The sequence below is a fragment of the Dermacentor variabilis genome, chromosome 5 (assembly GCF_050947875.1).
Source record: "Dermacentor variabilis isolate Ectoservices chromosome 5, ASM5094787v1, whole genome shotgun sequence".
Lineage (NCBI taxonomy): Eukaryota > Metazoa > Arthropoda > Arachnida > Ixodida > Ixodidae > Dermacentor > Dermacentor variabilis.
In genome coordinates, this window is record NC_134572.1 from 117,588,522 (window position 1) to 117,607,883 (window position 19,362).

General features: G+C 47.1%; 1 protein-coding gene across 5 annotated transcripts in view; it reads left to right on the forward strand.

Moving 5' to 3' along the window:
- LOC142583098 (sperm-specific sodium:proton exchanger-like) overlaps positions 1 to 19,362 on the forward strand; it is a 43,306-nt gene that overhangs the window by 12,926 nt on the left and 11,018 nt on the right. For all 5 annotated transcript variants that reach the window (XM_075693398.1, XM_075693400.1, XM_075693402.1 and 2 more), the window contains 9 exons: positions 1,903 to 2,074; positions 2,242 to 2,323; positions 3,429 to 3,622; positions 4,800 to 4,883; positions 6,220 to 6,314; positions 9,238 to 9,298; positions 12,059 to 12,334; positions 16,501 to 16,704; positions 17,194 to 17,406. In XM_075693398.1, coding sequence (XP_075549513.1) covers positions 1,903 to 2,074; positions 2,242 to 2,323; positions 3,429 to 3,622; positions 4,800 to 4,883; positions 6,220 to 6,314; positions 9,238 to 9,298; positions 12,059 to 12,334; positions 16,501 to 16,704; positions 17,194 to 17,406 — 1,381 coding nt within the window. The remainder of the gene's footprint in view (positions 1 to 1,902; positions 2,075 to 2,241; positions 2,324 to 3,428; positions 3,623 to 4,799; positions 4,884 to 6,219; positions 6,315 to 9,237; positions 9,299 to 12,058; positions 12,335 to 16,500; positions 16,705 to 17,193; positions 17,407 to 19,362) is intronic.

The following is a 19,362-nucleotide window of genomic DNA, read 5'->3' on the forward strand; positions in this document are numbered from 1 at the left end:
CCAGGATTATTTCTTTTTAGAGATTACATTTTTTGTTTTCATTTTTTTACTGGACCCACCAAATTTTAGAGCCAAAATCTGCAGTAAATAGCCTGTAAACAACAATCCCCTACAAGAATATTTAAAGTCCTGGTTCAGTAGACTTCCTGTAATGTTTGCTCAATATCTGGAAAATGTTATCGCCCTAGCGCTTGTAGTTTCTGAAAAAAAGGGTCAAATGCAGCACAATTTGGTGTTTTAAGATAATTGGCTTTGAAGTGGAAGAAAGAGCTTTATTGCAATATAGGACTATAGAAACAAATTGTGGCGCAATTTTTCAATAGCCACCAGCCTGGTAGTCCCCTCCATCGTCAACACTTCTTTTCTGTGCTAGCTGCCTGGTTTTCCGGGCCCCCTTAGTTACCAGTCGTGTAGCCCTATCTGCAAAGTACAGTCGCCGCCGGTCAACTTCGCGCAACCACTGGACTAGGAACCGTCCTGGAGAAACTCCGAATGACCTCAAAATGTCGGCTCGAGCAATTCTGCGGTCATTAAAAGTTAGCACAGCACCCATTGTCGCTATTTTCAGCGTCTTGAGGCCAAGAAAGACATTCTTCGGAGCGCGCTCCCATACAACCTTGTTGAACGCCTCATTCGCGTTCTGAGTTTTTCCATGGAGACTTTTCTGGAGAAGCTCAGGCTTTGAGAGCTTCTGAAACACCGGCGTTCTGCTTCGAGCGTTCCGCCGAGCGCGAAAGCTTCGATGCAGACGCTCGCGTGGTGGCCGCGGCGCCCACTCCTGGATTGTGTTGCGGAGAATTGGCGTCATTGCAGGTCGACTTATGCCGGTTTCCGTGGAAGAGACGTTTCTTAAAGCACTTCTTTCGCTTCGCCATTGCATTACCGCTAAATAACCAGCACCAAAGTATAAATAAATTAGATTATCCGCGAAAACACGCCAAAGCACGAGAAAAGCGCCCCGCGTTGCGAGTAATCCAGCTGCGTCTTAGGATTCGTTTGGCTAAGTGAAATATGCTAGCTAGGTTTTCATTCTTGCCAGATGAGTGACAGCCATTCCACTAAACGTGACAAAAAATAGGCGGTGAAAAAAAATTTTTTTTTTTTTCAGTTTAGGAGAGGCAAAGATCGCGAGCATGTGTCAAAGGGGACGTGGCTGGATGCGGCCTAGGTTCCGAAAAATGTTGATGTTGAGGTAAATATTTCGTGTACGCGCAAATGAAACCCTGGGCCATGTTAAGGAAAGAATAGAGATTTTAAATTACACAAAAACAAAAAATCGATTTTTTTCGGAAAATTTGCCTACCCTGTTCCCTTAAGAAGGGTTTAGCAGCGCGAAAGATACGAACAGAAGACGAGACGCGTGCACACGTATACACACAGTCGCTGACTAGCCATATCATTTTATTTACTTAACACGTGCGTATATACGTATCTGCCAGTACGCAAAAAGTAAAGGTAGAGGGAACAATGCAGCGACAATATCGAATGACATCGCTCAAGCTGTCACGAAAGAACCAAATTATCGCGCTCTCTAAAACAAGACTAATTTCGTGTCGGAGGGAGGGAACTTGGCATCTGACGCAGTCGTTATAGAAGCCATTAGAATGTTAATTAATATACTCTATAGCACCAGCAAATCGTTTCATTTGTCCCGTTCACCTTTGCCCGTATTCACAAGAAGCTTCTACGCTAGAAATGTTCGTAAGAGGAAATTTCAAGTCATTCCTGATGCTAGACACACGATTATACAAGGTGCGCACAATTACGTACAATTACGTACGAAAGGTACAATTACGTACGTAAGAGCACAATTACGTACGAAAGGTTTAGCAGTTTATCACACGATTTGACGCAGTCATGGCTTCAGTAGCCCTTGTGCCTTTGTCGTCTTCGTCGCGATAGGTGCCTGGCGGTGGTGGTGTTGTACCCCGTGATCGGGCACTTCGGCTACCAGGTGACCGTCCGCCAGGCCATGGTGCTCGCCTGGATGAGCGTCAAGGGAACGTTCCTGGCCTCCATTGCCACGGTGCAACATCTGCGGCGCGAGAACGTCTACACGGAGAGCATCACCAAGGTACACGTCCTAATCATGCTGCACGTTGAGCAGGGAACAATCCTGGGCGGCGTCACCCTTCACGTGTTTCAATAGCAGTGTCATCTCCGTTGGGCTTTCGGTTCATCGAACCTAGCCGATACATACGCCGATTAACCGACCCTTCTTCTCTTTTATTCCTGTTGCAGTCGTACCTGTACGCTATTGGTGACATGTCGCTCACGCAGCTCATCAATGTCACCTTCCTCCCTGTGGTCCTCGGCGCATTGGGTGCGTAATCTAGAGGACGCTGCCTCCCTAACCTAGCTCTGCGAGGTGGAGCTGGGCAGGGCGTGTAATGTGCAGACATTATAACACCGGTGGTCCAGCGCAGTGATAGAATTGGGGCCAAGGGAAGCAAAGCGTAGTCGCTGACGGCAAAGAATTAGCGGCAGATCAACAATACAACGGCACGCGCCCTTTCAAATGAAAGATGTTTATGTGCGACAGCGGATCACCTCATTGGATTGGATTGGATTCGGTTTTCTTCTGCGATGGCGCATGCCACGGCGGGAGATTGACCAAGATTTGCATGGCATGAGGAAGATGCTGTTTATACTGAAATTGGTAAAATTGTCAGGAAGAAATGTTGAGAATCGCCCTGAAACAACTAATGAATTCCTCCACGGCTGAGCAAACATCCCTGCGATTGTTTCGAAGAAAGGAGGCTCCCTGAGAAAGAAAATTCGGAATGAAAAAGTTTAAACCTCGTCTATGCTCGTTCTCTTCTTCCTCATGCTTTGCAACATGTCCTCCTCTTCGCGTTGCCCACGCACTTCATCGACCTAAATCTGCTCCCACTATACTAGCTTTTTGTTCGTGAGGAGCACGTGATACATACGCAAGTTGTGGGATACGCCTTCTTCGTCGTGGTTGCGTCAGCAAGGGAACTGAGCCCATATTCAGGAAAAGCTCTTTGGCTAAAATTCATCGCAGAAGCAAATTCAAGCCAATCCTGACGCTGGACATACGTATTAACGAAGGCAGCTGATCTGAGGCACTCACTTTCGAACAAAAACTTTTGTGAATTCGACCCCTGTGTGTGAGTTGTTGTTGTTGTTGTTGTTGTTACAGAGGGATGAAAGGGGGAGAATCACGCTTGTTTTGGAAGAGTCCGCCCGATATAGCTGCATTCTTGAGTTGTCACTAACCATATAGTTGCGATGGGATTAGGATGTTTGTAGGCAAACGTTGTAGTCGCCTGACGCGACGCAAGGGGAAATTGGAAATTCGAGGAAGAGGCCTTTGTCCGGGAGTGGTTGATTTCTTGTGCTGGGCTCCGACAAAAAAAAAGAAAGAAATGCTCGCGTGCGTTTTTGCGCGTGCTCGCACGCAGGCGTGCTGGAGGTGTCGGACGTCGAGCTGCGCACCATGCGCGACGCGGTGCAGTATCTGAAGGAGGCGGCCGACTCCGCGCGCGCGCTCTACTTGAAGGACGACTCGTTCCTGCTGGCCGACTGGCGCTGGGTGACGCGCAGCACGCTCTTGCGGAACCCGCTGGAGGCCACGTTCCGCTTCCAGTCCGCCATGGTGAGACGCTGTCCTCTGTCGGCCCTGACGAAGCCACAGTGTCCAACAATCCGAGGCCACCGAGACACTTCTCATGAGTTGCGAATGCGAAAGCATTAATGTCCAACTGAACGCCGCTTTGTGGTCCTTCAAGTTACGAACTCCCCCAAAATTAGAGACCACCCAAGCACTTCTTATGAGTTGTGAATGTCGCTAAGTGATCCTTCGATTCATGAACTCCTCAAGGGCAACCGTACGCGTTGAGACGCTTGGCGTGTTTTAATTTGGCATTTTCCGGGTTGCGCGGACAAGGAACGCGTGGATGACACAGGCTTGCGAGAGAGCCAGGGTGACGTGGCGTCGCGGCAATGCCCTCTCACCCCCCTCAACACATGGCGCCCTACCGTTGCAGCGGGCGTTCGCTTTCACCCGCTCTGCTCCGTCGAGGCGCGTTCGTGACGTGGCGTCGCACCCAACGAGAGTTTACTTAGCCACTTCGCTGCTACAGACGACAGACTGCGGCTTTTTCGGTCAGTGTGCCATTTGACACTTTCGTGTCAAAACGGTGCGGTCAATTGGTTATACATCTCTAAGCCGTAACTGCATGGTTGCGTAGTAACCCAGATGTAGTACGAAATTCTCGGCCCTTTTCGACCATCTGCCTTTCTTTAACGTGCCGCTGAAACATCTATACACGAGCGTTTTTCGCGATCGATTCCCACGAGAACGCCGCCGCAGCCGCCCGGAACTCGGACCCTCAACTTCGTGCTGAGCAGCAGAGCGCTAGTCACTATAGGGCACCGTTGCGGGCGGTGGCCACATTTGCTGTCTGCGTATCGTACTCGTTTCTCAAAGCTGCCGATTCTGCTCCTCGCTGGTCTCTCTTAGCTCGTCGTCGTTTCTCGAACCTATTGATTACCTTGTTTAGAAATTTTTAGATAAATGTGACCGTCTGCTTGTGCTTCGAACATAGCATTCCAAAATGTACAGTGTGCTTGTTCACAACCGAGAAAATCAAACGGCGTCCTTACAGGCACCAGCGAACTACCAAACTTTTATTACCACGTCACGTTTCTTCGACACAAAGCTAAACATATAGTACTGCTCGGCTGACACATCCTAACGCTATCGCTTTTGTTTGCACAACGCTGCGGCAGCGTACAGCAGTGCCGTGGCTGACAACACACTTCTAACGCAGAGAACTGGGTGCGTCGTGCGGCTTCGAAAGGTTCCCAGACACATCGATACCTTGGCTGTCGAAAATGTTCTCAGGATCGAGCAGGTGAGCGAGCAGCCTCGCGCTATGCCGGCAACTGCCATTTCACGTCGACCTGCGCTGTCAAACAACTGCAGTACGGCACAAATTTCTGGAATTGAAAACATTATCCGCAGATTAACACTTCCTAGTTTACTATAAAGCACGTAGGAATCAACTGAAGGTGCTCACCGCGCTCAACACAAATCCGTCCACAGGATCCGCACAACGATCCACACAAATCGGGACAAACTTGGGTCACTGGGCATGCGACACCGGGTATACAGGGTGTTTCAGGGCGTTTCAGCGAACAATTTTTTTTAAAGTACTCGCTAAAACACCCGGTATGTTTGTTTTTTAAAGGCTACCTGTGGCAGATCGCTGAATTCTAGTTTATAAGCCGGTCTACTCGAAGCGGCGAACAGTACTTGCAAAAAGAATAAAAAATGCGAGATCGACTAATTAACAAGAATTCACTAATTAACTTTTTAGGTAAGTATCTTACGACCCATACTGCAATTTACAAATTCTAGCAGTGTACTTCGCAAGGCGGATCCACTTGGAACGAATTCTCAGGACGACACCAGTTTCGATATATACACTCCCGAACTTCGCGGAGAAATGCATTGGCGTTCCAGTTACTTGTGTGCTTCAGTGCATGAAACGACGTTTTGCAAACAAATTAACTGGAACACCAATGCATTTCTCCGCAAAGTTCGGGAAATTATATGTCGAAACTGGTGTCACCTTGAAAATTCGTTCCAAGTGGAACCACCTTGCGAACTCCACGGCTATAATTTGTAAATTGCAATATGGGCCATAATGTAATTCGCTAAAACTCAATTAGTAATTTTTATTAATCAGTAGATTTGCATCTCAATTTTTTTGCAAGTATTGTCCGCCGCTTCGAGTAGACCAGCTCATGAACTAGGATTGTGATATTTGCCACAGGCAACCTTTAAAAATTTAAAAAGTGTTCGCTGAAACACCCTTTATATCACACCGCATATCATACATCTTAACATATAATGCAAACAGTACGATCAGGTTATGGTAATTCTAAATGGCGGTCTTGAAGGCAGCGTTGTTGCTTTCTGAAGCGACGGAGGCTGGAAGGCGGCTTCACTCCACGCTAGTTTTCGAGACAAAAGAGTACGAATGCAGATAAGTACGACTGTGTGGCGCGTCTTCTTTATGCTGGCGGCCATTGCGAAAGGAAATGTGACTGCTGGGCGAAAGAATGATGCGGTTTCTTCGTACATGGAGGTATCATTATACACCTGACATCTTCGACGGTGATTAGCTGGAGCAATGATAAACAGAACCCACGTGTAAAGGTTAAAGCGCCTAGTTCTCTCTGCAGGTCAGTTACGCTCGACAATACCGGCAAGGGATCATTCAGCGAAGGACCAAGTTGACCCTAATCGCCGCACTTCAGTACCCATTCGATAAGAAAGTGTAAGTGTTGAATTTACATAACAATTTTAGACGTTTTGTATTTCAATACTGTAAAAGAAAACTCGGCTAACAAGCGTAAGAAAGCTGACACAAGGAAGTATAATATGGATAGAATTGAACATGCTCTCATGAACGGAGGAAGCCTAAAAGCAGTGAAGAAGAAACTAGGAATTGGCAAGAATCAGATGTATGCGTTAAGAAACAAAGCCGGCAATATCATTACAAATATGGATGAGATAGTTCAAGTGGCTGAGGAGTTCTATAGAGATTTATACAGTACCAGTGGCACCCACGACGATAATGGAAGACAGAGTAGTCTAGAGGAATTTGAAATCCCCCAATTAACGCCGGAAGAAGTAAAGAAAGCCTTGGGAGCTATGCAAAGGGGGAAGGCAGCTGGGGAGGATCAGGTAACAGCAGATTTGTTGAAGGATGGTATTCAGATTGTTCTAGAAAAAATTGGAGGACGCTTAAGCTTCGCCTTCAAGAGTGGAACGCGACAGCGTTCCCGTAGACCCGCCAAGGGGTGTAAGACATTGGGCTACGGCGCAGCGACTACGCGCCCCGCATCGGACGCGGTGAGCGTCGAGCAACGCAGCGTTCGGCGCGACAACGAAATGTGCGCCTGAGCAAGCGACGCACGCCTGAGCCTGAGAAACAGCTCGTTTCTAAGGCAACACCGCGTTCACTAGAGGCGCTTTTGTACCGCTTTGAAGCATCGAACTCGTGGCTCAGTGGTAATGTCTCCGTCTCACACTCCGGAGACCCTGGTTCGATTCCCACCCAGCCCATCTTGGAAGTTGCTTTTTATTTATGAAGTGCCTGCCGTGATTTATCGCTCACGGCCAACGCCGCGGACGCCGACGCCGACACCGACACCGACGCCGACGACACCGGCTTTTCTGCGACACGAGCTCCTTAACGCTATCGCGTTAAAACTGGCCACCCTGTATACGCAATGCCTCATGACCTCGAGCGTACCGGAATATTGGAAGGAATCTAACATAATCTATGAGAAAGGGGACGCCAAAAACTTGAAATATTATAGACCGATCAGCTTACTGTCCGTTGCCTACAAAGTATTTACTAAGGCAATCGCAAATAGAATCAGGAACACCTTAGACTTCTGTCAATAAAAGGAACAGGCAGGATTCCGTAAAGGCTACACAACAATAGACATATTCCCACTATCAATCAGGTGATAGAAAAATGTGCGGAATATAACCAACCATTATATATAGCTTTCATTGATTACAAGAAAGCGTTTGATTCAGTCGAAAGCTCAGCCGTCATGCAGACGTTACGGAATCAGGGTGTAGACGAGCCGTATGCAAAAATACTGAAAGATATCTATAGTGGCTCCACAGCCACCGTAGTCCTCCATAAAGAAAGCAACAATATCCCAATAAAGAAAGGCGTCAGGCAGGGAGATACGATCTCTCCAATGCTATTCACAGCGTGTTTACAGGAGGTACTCAGAGAGCTGGATTGGGAAGAATTGGGGATAAAAGTTGATGGAGAATACCTTAGTAACTTGCGATTCGCTGATGATATTGCTTTGCTTAGTAACTCAGGGGACCAATTGCAATGCATGCTCACTGACCTGGACAGGCAAAGCAGAAGGGTGGGTCTAAAAATTAATCTGCAGAAAACGAAAGTAATGTTTAACAGAAATCAAAAATAACGTACAGCGCAAAGGACAAGGACAGCGATAGACGACATACACAGCGCTGTGTATGTTGTCTATCGCTGTCCTTGTCCTTTGCGCCGTACGTTGTTTTCGATCATGAATTACCAACTAGCCCAAGCAACCACCCTAATGTGTAACAGTCTCGGAAGAGAGCAGCAGTTTACGATAGGTAGCGAGGCACTGGAAGTGGTAAGGGAATACATCTACTTAGGGCAGGTAATGACAGCGGATCCGGATCACGAGACTGAAATAATCAGAGTAAGAATGGGCTGGGGTGCGTTTGGCAGGTATTCTTGGATCACGAACAGCAGGTTGCCATTATCCCTCAAGAGAAAAGTGTATAACAGCTGTGTCTTACCAGTACTCACGTACGGGGCAGAAACCTGGAGGCTTACGGAAAGGGTTCTACTTAAATTGAGGACAACGCAACGAGCTATAGAAAGAAGAATGATGGGTGTAATGTTAAGGGATAAGAAAAGAGCAGATTGGGTGAAGGAACAAACGCGAGTTAATGACATCTTAGTTGAAATCAAGAAAAAGAAATGGGGGGCATGGGCAGGACATGTAATGAGGAGGGAAGATAACCGATGGTCAATAAGGGTTACGGACTGGATTCCAAGGGAAGGGAAGCGTAGCAGGGGGCGGCAGAAAGTTAGGTGGGCGGATGAGATTAAGAAGCTTGCAGGGATGACATGGTCACAATTAGTACATGACCAGGGTAGTTGGAGAAGTATGGGAGAGGCCTTTGCCCTGCAGTGGGCGTAACCAGGCTGATGATGATGATGATGATGATGATTATGATGATGATTATGATGATGATAGAAATGAAGGGCCTGCAAAACATACACAAAAAAATTACGACACCAATAATTGCAACAAAAGAAGTGAGAAAGCAGAAATGGGAAGAAAAGCACACAGAATAAACCACTAAAAGTGAGAAACAGGCAAGCAAAACAAATTACAGCTAAATAAGTGTGTAACGCTTTCGTGAAGTAATTAGATTAAATTAGAACAAGGTTCACAAGCGTCACGTGTATAACAAAAATTGCGAAGCACTGAATGATTGCCTATATAATACAGTCATACAATTGACGCAGGAACCGACTGTTGCTATACACAGATGCATATAGTAAGAAAACCCAATAAACGTATCACTTACTGCATTGACGCGGTATTACGTGGTGTTATCGTAGTCTTCTATACTAGTCTGGAATTCGTTTCACGTCGTTTCAGGTACTTGGACATGGACATCATTGGTTCGATCCTGGCGGTTCCAAAGTGGGTCATCTGGCTGGTAATCTATCAATCCATGCATTAACCCCTTCTCCGCACCACGCAACGAGTACCGTAATGAACCTCACGTACTCTACTCTAACGCTCACTCTCTTTTTCTCTTGGAAATTTCACTAAAGTATTACAGGCGCGTTAGAAATCGAGTACGACATCGAAACCGCAAATCTCGAATCCCGTCTCGAAATCGGCAAATCTCGAAATCCCGCCTTCCAAACTCGAAGTCCCTACATTTTGTCGTATTACGGCTGCACAAAGCTCCCGCGAGCGCTGCATGTCTGACATCAATAGATGCCACCTAGTAGCCAGCGTCCAACTTGAACCACCAGCGACCTCGAAGATAAAATTTTCCAACTGAGTACAACTCTCTCTCTCTCTCTCTCTCTGTTTCTCTCTTATTCACGCGAAAATCTGTTGAGAGGGCAACCAAGGCAGGAACGTACCTAAGGGGGAGCCCGAGCCCCCCTCCCCCCCTCCTCGCCCACGGCACCACTTCTCACACACATTCCTAAAGCGCCGCCAAATCAATGTTGAGGCTTCAAGGTTATTCGGCGGTCAACATTTTGTTGCCTTTTTCACTCCTTTTGGATGGCGGTAGTTATCGGCGTCTCCTGGGATGTGAAGGCCAGTTTCCTCATCAATTCGGTGCCCGCGCGATTAACTCCAGATGCGTTCAGTTGTCACCATCTTTACGACGGTAGCGCTCATTGATGTTGCTTCATTAGTTCAACCTTCTTTGTTTAGACTTAGCCAGGGACCAGGGAAGGGATTCAGTTCGTGGTCAGCTGGTCTGTATGCACGTGGAACGAGTTGCGGCCGGAGAAAATGCCAATTGCGTTTAACTTTCCATTTTGTTCCATTATTTCCTCGAGTGACGGCTCGCCGCGACGCTGACAGATCCTCGGAACCATATACCCGTGATATAGGTTAGATAAAGGGGAAAATAAAATAATGCGAGACAGCGTTCATCATGAAACCCTGCAATAACCCTTAAACTCATAGGCAATATGACTGTCCCCCGTTAAGTCGTCTCGTTTTTCCCTAATTGTACAGCACTTTTCGTGCAAAATTGGCAACTGGAAACAAGATTCGCAAAGATTTGAGAAATTAGGCGATCTACTAAGGGAGAGAGCCCAGGCAAAATCCAAACAGGAAGGAAAAGCGAAAATTAACAAATTTAATCGTTGTTTATGAACATATTTATGCATCAACATATTTTTATTTAAGAAGGAAGCAGAGAAAACGCCGCGGACAATTTCGTGTGTTTTGAATGACGCTCCTACAGTTTAATACTGAGAAGTATGAAAGTTGTCTACGGGTGTGGAGAGTGGGTCTGGAGAGGGAATAACGAGGACGTTAAAAGTTTGTTACAGCACTATTGTAGGGCTTTGTAAAGTGGATAAATGAAATAAAACAAAACTACTTTGCCTGTCATTTGGAATTCCATTGCACTTCTTTTGTGGAATACTAAGCACTGATACATGGGGTATAAAACGCCTGTGAAAAGCATAGTATTTGAGCCACCTAACGTAGCCGCTTCTCTGCTGCGTTTATGTAGATGTTTTCCTAAGCTTCCGCGGTGGGCGCAGTACGTGTAGAATTGCAGCTTCTTGCGCCATACGCGGTTGTACGCGACTGGCGGCCACGCATCGGTACACAATTTCCCAAACAACAATACGAGTCGGTTGTGGCACTTGTTAGAGCAGTAAACGAGGGATCCAAAAGAACTGTGATTGTTCCGCAAATATATATGTCTGTATAATTCTTCCAGAGCTAATTCAAACAACGCTACTATAGTCGGATACAACTTAAGTCTGCAATGAAGCCACGCCCACGCCCTCATAACCGCCATCCACTGTTCCTCCGCGAGGTTGCAAATAATTCGTACTTCAAACTTTTTCTGTTACCCAAATAAGGCGGTAACTACAACATATTATTAGCGCTTAATTTTATACCTTTTCCCTCGCCTATTATAGTGGAATGGCGAATGCCTAATTCTTTATTGAACTGAAATAACATGCGGCTTCGCTACAACTATTTGTTGTGAACTGTCACTTCAGCTGGCAGTGAAGTTTCATGAGTAAAACGGGTTCAGCAGGGAAATGAACTGCACCGCAGATTTTTGAAGAGGGAAATGCTGAGACTCCATACGTTCTGTCCGTGTCTGTTGCACGCCTGATTGCTTCCGCCGATGAAAAGACTATTCAAGAACAGCAGACGCTCCGGAGGTATCAAGTACGACGCCATTTTGAAAAGGCCGCATGACGACGATTTTGTTTGCTTCTGTGATTGGCTGGTGAAGTAACACAATCCCGCGCGGTTTGTGTGCCTTAGTCCCCAACTGCTGTTTTTTTAGTTGTATTCTACTAAAGTAATCTTTATTTTACACTCTGGCTTCTTTACTTGTCCTTGGCAGTGTTCTTCCTGCGCAAGTCCATTTGACGTAGTTTTTTGTTTGCCAAGTAAAGGAAAGGTGTATCGCAAAGGCGTACCTGTAAAGTACACCTTATTTCATTTCTCTTGTGTGGGTTTTACGCGTTTTTGCGGCAAACGGTGGGCGTTATTTACATTTGTACTAGTAAACGTACCCCCCCCCCTCATTTGCATGAAAATGTTACCCCCCGCCCCCCGAAAAAAAATCCTGGGTTCGTGCCTGAACCAAGGGTATGGCATTTTGCATTTCTGAGGCATGCAAAACATTGACGTTCGCGTTATATGATCGAATACTTACGGTGACTGTACGTTTTGCCGATGCATTTCGCAGAAAGAGAGCTTGAACACGATTCACGAGAAAGGGCTCATGGAGGACACGTTCAGCGGGTCCGAGGTCATGCCACGGCCACTGCGCGAGCGCGTGGTCGAGCTGTTCGAGCACGCGTACTACGAGGTGGTCATCACCAGCTCGACGCTGGCGGTCGTCTTTGTGCTGTGCGGCCTCGTGCGCATCGTGATGGTGACTCCCCGGGGCAACGCCTTCATCGGCGCCATCGCCGTGGAGGCCCTGTACCTCACCATGTTCACCACCGAGGTCACCATCATGGTCAGTCGCGTGGGCCCCCACCTTATCCGCAAGTCACGTGTATATAGTTGTAGGAGCTTTCAATGGATTAAGCAACGACAGCAATGTGGACGAGTTGGCCAAAGTTAATCGTTAAGATGCAAGTTAGTACGATAAGCAACAAAGAAAGAAATGTAAAAGCGAGATGAAAGGGTAAGCACACACGTAACCCCTCAAGGGAATATTATTGGACGATATTTCGACAACGCGCGGACCTAGCTTTTTATCCAAAAATTCTGTTCTTTGTGCAGTAATATTCCAATGGATAGTCAGCGGTTCTTGGTTTCAAATGTTGCGTATCACTTTCTACACTACCTCATTTGCAGTTCCCGTTTTCACATTACGTATAAACCGAAGGGATTAACACAGATCGGCAAGTACAATCAACCACAACATGTTACTGAACACGAAATCCGAGAAAAAGCTGAATGCAAGAGCAGCCTGACAACGCAGCCTAGTATTGTCATTTGCAGCCTGCATCAGTGTATGTTAACGACATTGTGATGTTCGGGTTTACTGACTACTGTTACGGGCTGCTCGGAAATTGAACGTTTTCTGAGATCCCCTGGTCCGGAAACTTTCGGGTCTACGGCCCTAAATTCCTTTCGAACTCAATTCCGGAAAGTGGAAATCCCCGCCATTCCCCTCCTTTCAACTCCTCGGAACGGTGAGAGTTGCACCATTCCCGCTCCTGGAGTGCCCCGGACCTGTACGAAAGCTAATTGGACGAAACGAGAACCCCGGCGGAAAGTTTCGTCAGAGCTGCTTCTCAGCAGCAATGTGGAGGGTAGTAGGGAGGGGTGGGGCCACAAAGCTCGCGTTTCTATACGTGAGGATTCTCCCTTGTTTTCGAGCACAACCTATAGACATGTACTTCCTACGCACACGCAGACGCATGGCGTGTGTTCTCAGTAGCCATATTTAATTCCGCGAGTGGAAAAATCTGCCACCGAAAGAAGCCGGCGTCGTGGCGGTCGTTTCGTACATCACGGCACTCGCTAACATGGGTGGCGGGCACCCGAACGCCGACCAATGAGGAAACGTTCTTTCCTTTATAAATTTTGCCGACACTAGCCCAGCTCATCTTTTTGAGAACAGGGGAAACAAAACTGAGCCAACATAATGTAACGATTCTAATCTGGTACTACTCCTTTTCGGGCTTCGTCAGTGGCCCGAATAGGTGTGCCTCGATGTCTCCCTCACCCGCCGCTCCGGGGCAGGAGGTGCGCATTTGCGGGGGCGGAGAGAGAGAGAGAGAGAGAGAGAGAGAGAGAGAGAGAGAGAGAGAGAGAGAGGAAAGGGGAAAGGCAGGGAGGTTAACCAGAGGGGAAGACCTGGTTTGCTACCCTACGCTCGGGAGAGAGGGGAGGAGGAGGTAAAGTGATAACAAAGTAGAGATAAAGAAAGAAAAGAGCGTAGAGATGCAATCGCAGTCGGTCACTGTCGCCGCATACTGCCACCGCACAACACAGTAGCACTTGCAGCACTATAAACATCTGTTCAGGCTACAGCGGCTTGTCCAATTCTGCCGCCCTCAAAAACCGCAACCGTGCCCTCGTCGCCCTCTGCTGCGATACGCGTTGAGGCGCCCTATAGGCCCGAAAGGGGCTAATCTCACGTTTCTTTTTTCACCAGAGTAGGCTGGCTATCAAAGGTGGATGATAAAAATAGATTCGTTGAGAAAAAAAAAAACTTATATTGTAGGGGTCCTTACTCTACAACCGCAATTACTTTTACTGCTTGAACAACTTGAGCTTTTTATTTAATTTTATTCAGAAATGTATACAGTAGAGTTGCAGGGTGGGGCCCCAAATTCCTTTCCACCTCAACTCCGGAAAGTGAAAATCCCCGTAATTCCCTTCAATTCCTCGGAACGGTGAGAGTTGCACCATTCCTCCTTCTGGAGTGCCTGACCTGATTCATTCAATTCTTCCAATTATAGTAAACGCCTTTTCTACACGTCTTTCATTTTTCTGTAATTGCTTACTACTTGCGCTAGCGGGCCTAGTCTTAACAACATTATAAATATTTGCTACGAATTATTCTTCCACAGAAGTACATGTGTGCTTTGGGGCCTCTTATCTCTGCAGCACGTATTTGTCTGTAACCTAACATCTACTGTTTTAACAATAGATACGTACATTAGCGGCGCGGGTTAGTAGTCACGAATATATGTATGACGTGATTGCAAAATAAATCGGATACTGCGATCAAAATACAAGTATCTCCAAACATGTTTACATGTTACAAGAGAGGGCCGCATATAGGCCTGTCGTACAGTCGATCCCATCTTTGGAATCCCTCCTCAGTCTCAACATAAAACACAAAAACCAAGAGACAGCAAAAGCTCAGTCAGTTTCAATGCTGCTTCAAACCGATTTCGAAACGACTTTCGCTTCATCTTGTTTACCTAGTTTTTCTTCGATGTGGGATTGAGCCTGTTTTTTTTTTTTCACGGTCAAACATGGCAATAATTCAGGAGAGCATGAGTCGCCGCTTTTGTAAATACCATAACCTTCAGTTGCCCGTTCTTAATCGCTAAGATTAGCTTTACTTTAGCTGTGCGCGTGTTAGGCGGTTCACAACTACATCGCACACTGCGATACAAGCAAGACTTGCCTTCTGAATAAAGCCTGCCAGTTGCGAAAAAAAAAAATCGTTATTTCTTCTGAAACTATTTTTCATTCGAGTAAAGCAGAGTACAAAATAATCTTACGCGCGCCGTGCATTTAGCAAGGTTATTCTGCCTATTTGATGACGAATGGAAATCGAAACGCATTTTTCAGGACTCTTTTCTGCATCTACTGGCATTTTCAAACCTACGGAATGGAATGGAAGTAGAATGATGACACCAGTCGGACAAGTGGAATCAGATCAAGACTGATATAGAAGCGAACTGGTTAAATATCTTTTTTCAGCCATATATAAAGATATTGATGGATAACTGACGCACATACTTCCTTTCTTTCCGATAAAGAAAGCTTCAATTACTTTCCGAGCTTTCAGCGGTCCATCAAAATATATCTGTCAGCGATCCATCAATATCTTTATATATGGCTGAAAATAAATATTTAACCAGTTCGCTTCTATATCAATCTCGATCTGATTGTGTTCCTTGCGTCTAAGACGGGTATATAAGTGTGTGGTGTGCCTCCGAATAAAGCAGGTGTAAGTGGCGCTCTGTCCCGTCTCCTTCCTTGTGTCTTGTGTGTGTTCGCGCCTATAGTACCCAAGATGAATTGTGACCAACTCGCCCAACGAGACGTACTTTTAAGTGGAGATGGGAATGGAATCGGAGTACAGAGATTCCGGAATGGAGTCGAAACTGAAAAATGTGGCATTACCGAGCCACATCTTTTCCAGCACATCTCTCTGTTATTGCACCATATGGACCCTTGACAGTGTGCGAAAAAACAGCGCCCCTTCCAAATCACCGTGGAGTCGCGCAGAGCACAACCGTTTGCGAAGTTGTTTTTGGCCTCGTAGGTTAAGCTGGCTCTTGCTCAATCAAAGCATTCTTGAGAACTAAGTGGCACTTCAACCTCGTAACTCAGAAAAAAGTTTCCCATTCTTCAGAGGTGTACAGTGTGGATAATAGGTTGTTCATAATTATCATGGAAAAGGTGTAATCAGCTATCGGTGGATACTGAGATAGCTGGTATCGAGCAAATATTTAGAAATACAATAAATTGGCGAAGTCTAATATAGTTGAAATGACAAATTTAACGATCTTGCGGTCTCACTGAAAACCAACAATTATCGCTCCAGGACTATGTGCCCATTCCGTTTCGACTCCATTCCGGAATCTCTGTGCTCCGATTCCATTCCCATCTCCACATGTCCGACTGGTGTTATCATGCTACTTCCATTCCATTCCAGGAGTTTGAAAATGTGTAATAATTCCGGAATCATTTCGCGCCCGGAGTTGCCACTCCGCAACTCTGGTATACAATGGAGTGCAACATGCCAACGAGGCGTGAAAACAAAAGCAAAGCATTCCTCTTGACGAGGCCTACACCCCCGGACATGAACCGGACGGCATGTGGGTGGGCATGACCACAACGGAACAACCGAAATAATCTTGAATATTAAAACCACGAGCCGACAGCGATAGCTGAAGCATCGCTGCACGTGTATCGGACGCGCAGATATCGGCGTACGGGCAGCGCATCATGAACATGGACAACTACAACCGGCTGGACCTGGTGCTGGTCGCCGTGTGCATGTTCATCTTCACGCTCCAATGCGGCCTCTTCATCGTGAACCAGAACGACCTGGCCAACAACGCGCTCATCGTCTGCTTCACCATAGCCATCTCGCTGCGCTTCCTCCATGCCATCAAGTACGCGGAGGTGAGCAGACGATTCATCCGCGCGACGTGATTAGCAAATTTGCAGGCACGTGTGGAGCGGACAGATGCGCGCGCGCGTGCGTGTGTGCGTGCGTGTGTGTATGTAACGCCACCCACGAGCCTACATCACGTAAATGTTTATTGCGTGGCTCTTCAGATTCTGCTAACGAAGGTTACCACCCACCCACCACCCTCTCCAATTTTCCTATCGCCAAAAGCATTCATTGGTCCGTGAAACGCGCACTCGAGATGCTCTTGTTACCGGACTTGGTTACCGGACTTGGTGTTACCGGACTTGGATGCTCTTGTTACCGGACTTGGTAGCAAGAGGATCACGATCAGCTGTAATCACCGTCACCTCTTACGTTAGCTGAACTTATGCGCCACGACAGATCCGTCTCTTAATGCGCGCACAAGTGGTCGGCTGAATGTTTCCCCTCCTCCCCCTCCTTTCTTGTTTTTTTTTGTTTCTTTCATTTCTCGGACACAGCTTTCGTTGGAGCGCATGGCCGAGATCGTGCACCGCTACCTGGACGCGAGGATCTACGACGCGTACGAGATCGGCCACGCCATCGTCACCGGCGAGGAAGAGGTGCAGCAGAGCGTGTGGAAGTTTGTCAACAACGACAACATCACGGCCGACATCCGCGGACGCGCCACGCTGAACCGCCTGCTCGTGCTGCGAAGGCTCGTCGAGATTCAGGTGGGCGCACGTGACCGCGCACGTGACCGCGCACGCGGGTTCTGGAATCAAGCTGACGTCGCGCCTTGACGCTGGCGCCAAGCGCGCCGCACGTAGAACATTCCAACGCACTGTAGTAAACGACTCCGATAACGAGACGCGAAAGTCAACTTCTCGCTAGACCGGATTAGTTTGCAGCAGCAAAGATGACTGTATATTTATTATTTTGCGGTAAGTGCACGTTCAGGACAAATAAACAAAGACGTTTAGCTCTATTTGATTTCTGAACCGAACTACAGTTATGTAACTTTTATTTTATAACCAATGATCATTACGTTTCAAAGCAAAGTCGGAGCTAAGTTACAGGCTGCGTTAAAGGCTATTCTTTGACTGACATTTGATACCAACCACGCAGGCCTTCAACGCCGGCCGTCGAAAACTGTTGGGGAACGGCGCTTGACAGCTTAATACAGAGCATGCTATGTGCCTCTTTTCGATGGGTTGTTGGTAGGCAAAATGGTTTTCGGCCAAAGCTCTTGAACGACAGCCTGTAAAGATCGCGTGAAAGAGTGGCGTGAAACGTTGCTTTTCGTGACCTTCCTGTTGTTGATTGACGCAAATTGCTGTTTTATCATTCGTCGGAAGACTATCTGCCATACAGTTTTCTGTAATAATAATTAGTATCGGATCTGGCACGTATCTAGCACTTTAATCAGCGAGAGCGATCAAGTTGTGGCATTTGTCGAAAAAAGAAGAAAAAAAAATTGGAGGACGCTTAAGCTTCGCTTTCAAGAGTGGAACGCGACAGCGTTGCCGTCGACCCGCCAAGGGGTGTAAGACAATGGGCTACGGCGCAGGGACTACGCGCCCCGCATCGGACGCGGTGAGCGTCGAGCAACGCAGCGTTCGGCGCGACAACGAAATGTGCGCCTGAGCAAGCGACGCACGCCTGAGCCTTAGAAACAGCTCGTTTCTAAGGCAACACCGCGTTCACTAGAGGCGCTTTTGTACCGCTTTGAAGCATCGAACTCGTGGCTCAGTGGTAACGTCTCCGTCTCACACTCCGGAGACCCTGGTTCGATTCCCACCCAGCCCAACTTGGAAGTTGCTTTTTATTTATGAAGTGCCTGCCGTGATTTATCGCTCACGGCCAACGCCGCGGACGCCGACGCCGACACCGACACCGACGCCGACGACACCGGCTTTTCTGCGACACGAGCTCCTTAACGCTATCGCGTTAAAAAGAGTCATTCCACTCTGTGAAGGCGGATGACCAGCCAAGCTGTATAGCGCATCGCACAGGGTTAGACAAGGGTCCTTGCATTTATTTTCATCATAGGGTAATGGTAGTGACGACAGCTTTGTAATTGATTTACGCTGATTGGTTCTATTACAACCTTAGACAGAATCTTGGCCAAAGTTGCATCTATTCCCGGCCGTTGCTGACTAGTTGAGTGACTTGGATTGGTGTGGTACTTCAAACCTAGCTCTCTTAGCACAAACTATGCGAACCATTTCGTGTAGGGTCTCGAAATGTCCACAGTGAAGTCTCCAACGATGATCACAGGGATTGTATCATCACGGCTAGCCCATGCAGAGTGCGTAGTCATGAACTTCTCGATACCGCGCTTACCGAAGATACCGCGATACCTGAGATACACACACAGTGGATATCACAATTTCCTCTTTCGTCTGTACGGCACAGGCATCCCCACAGCCGGTGGCATTGTCCTCTTGCGAGACAAGGGTGTATCGTTGTACATATATTTTATGCTTTGCGTATATGGCAATGTCTCCTGTTCATGAGTTCATGTGCTGTTCACAAACGATTCCAGTATACCCATCGACTTGAAACAATGCATCTTGATTTTTTTATTTCATTTATTATTATTTATTTTTATTACCATTAGGGGTGGTGTGCTTGAAGACTGCTTCACCTCCACCGCGAGTCGACCCAGTATTGCACTACCTCCGGGA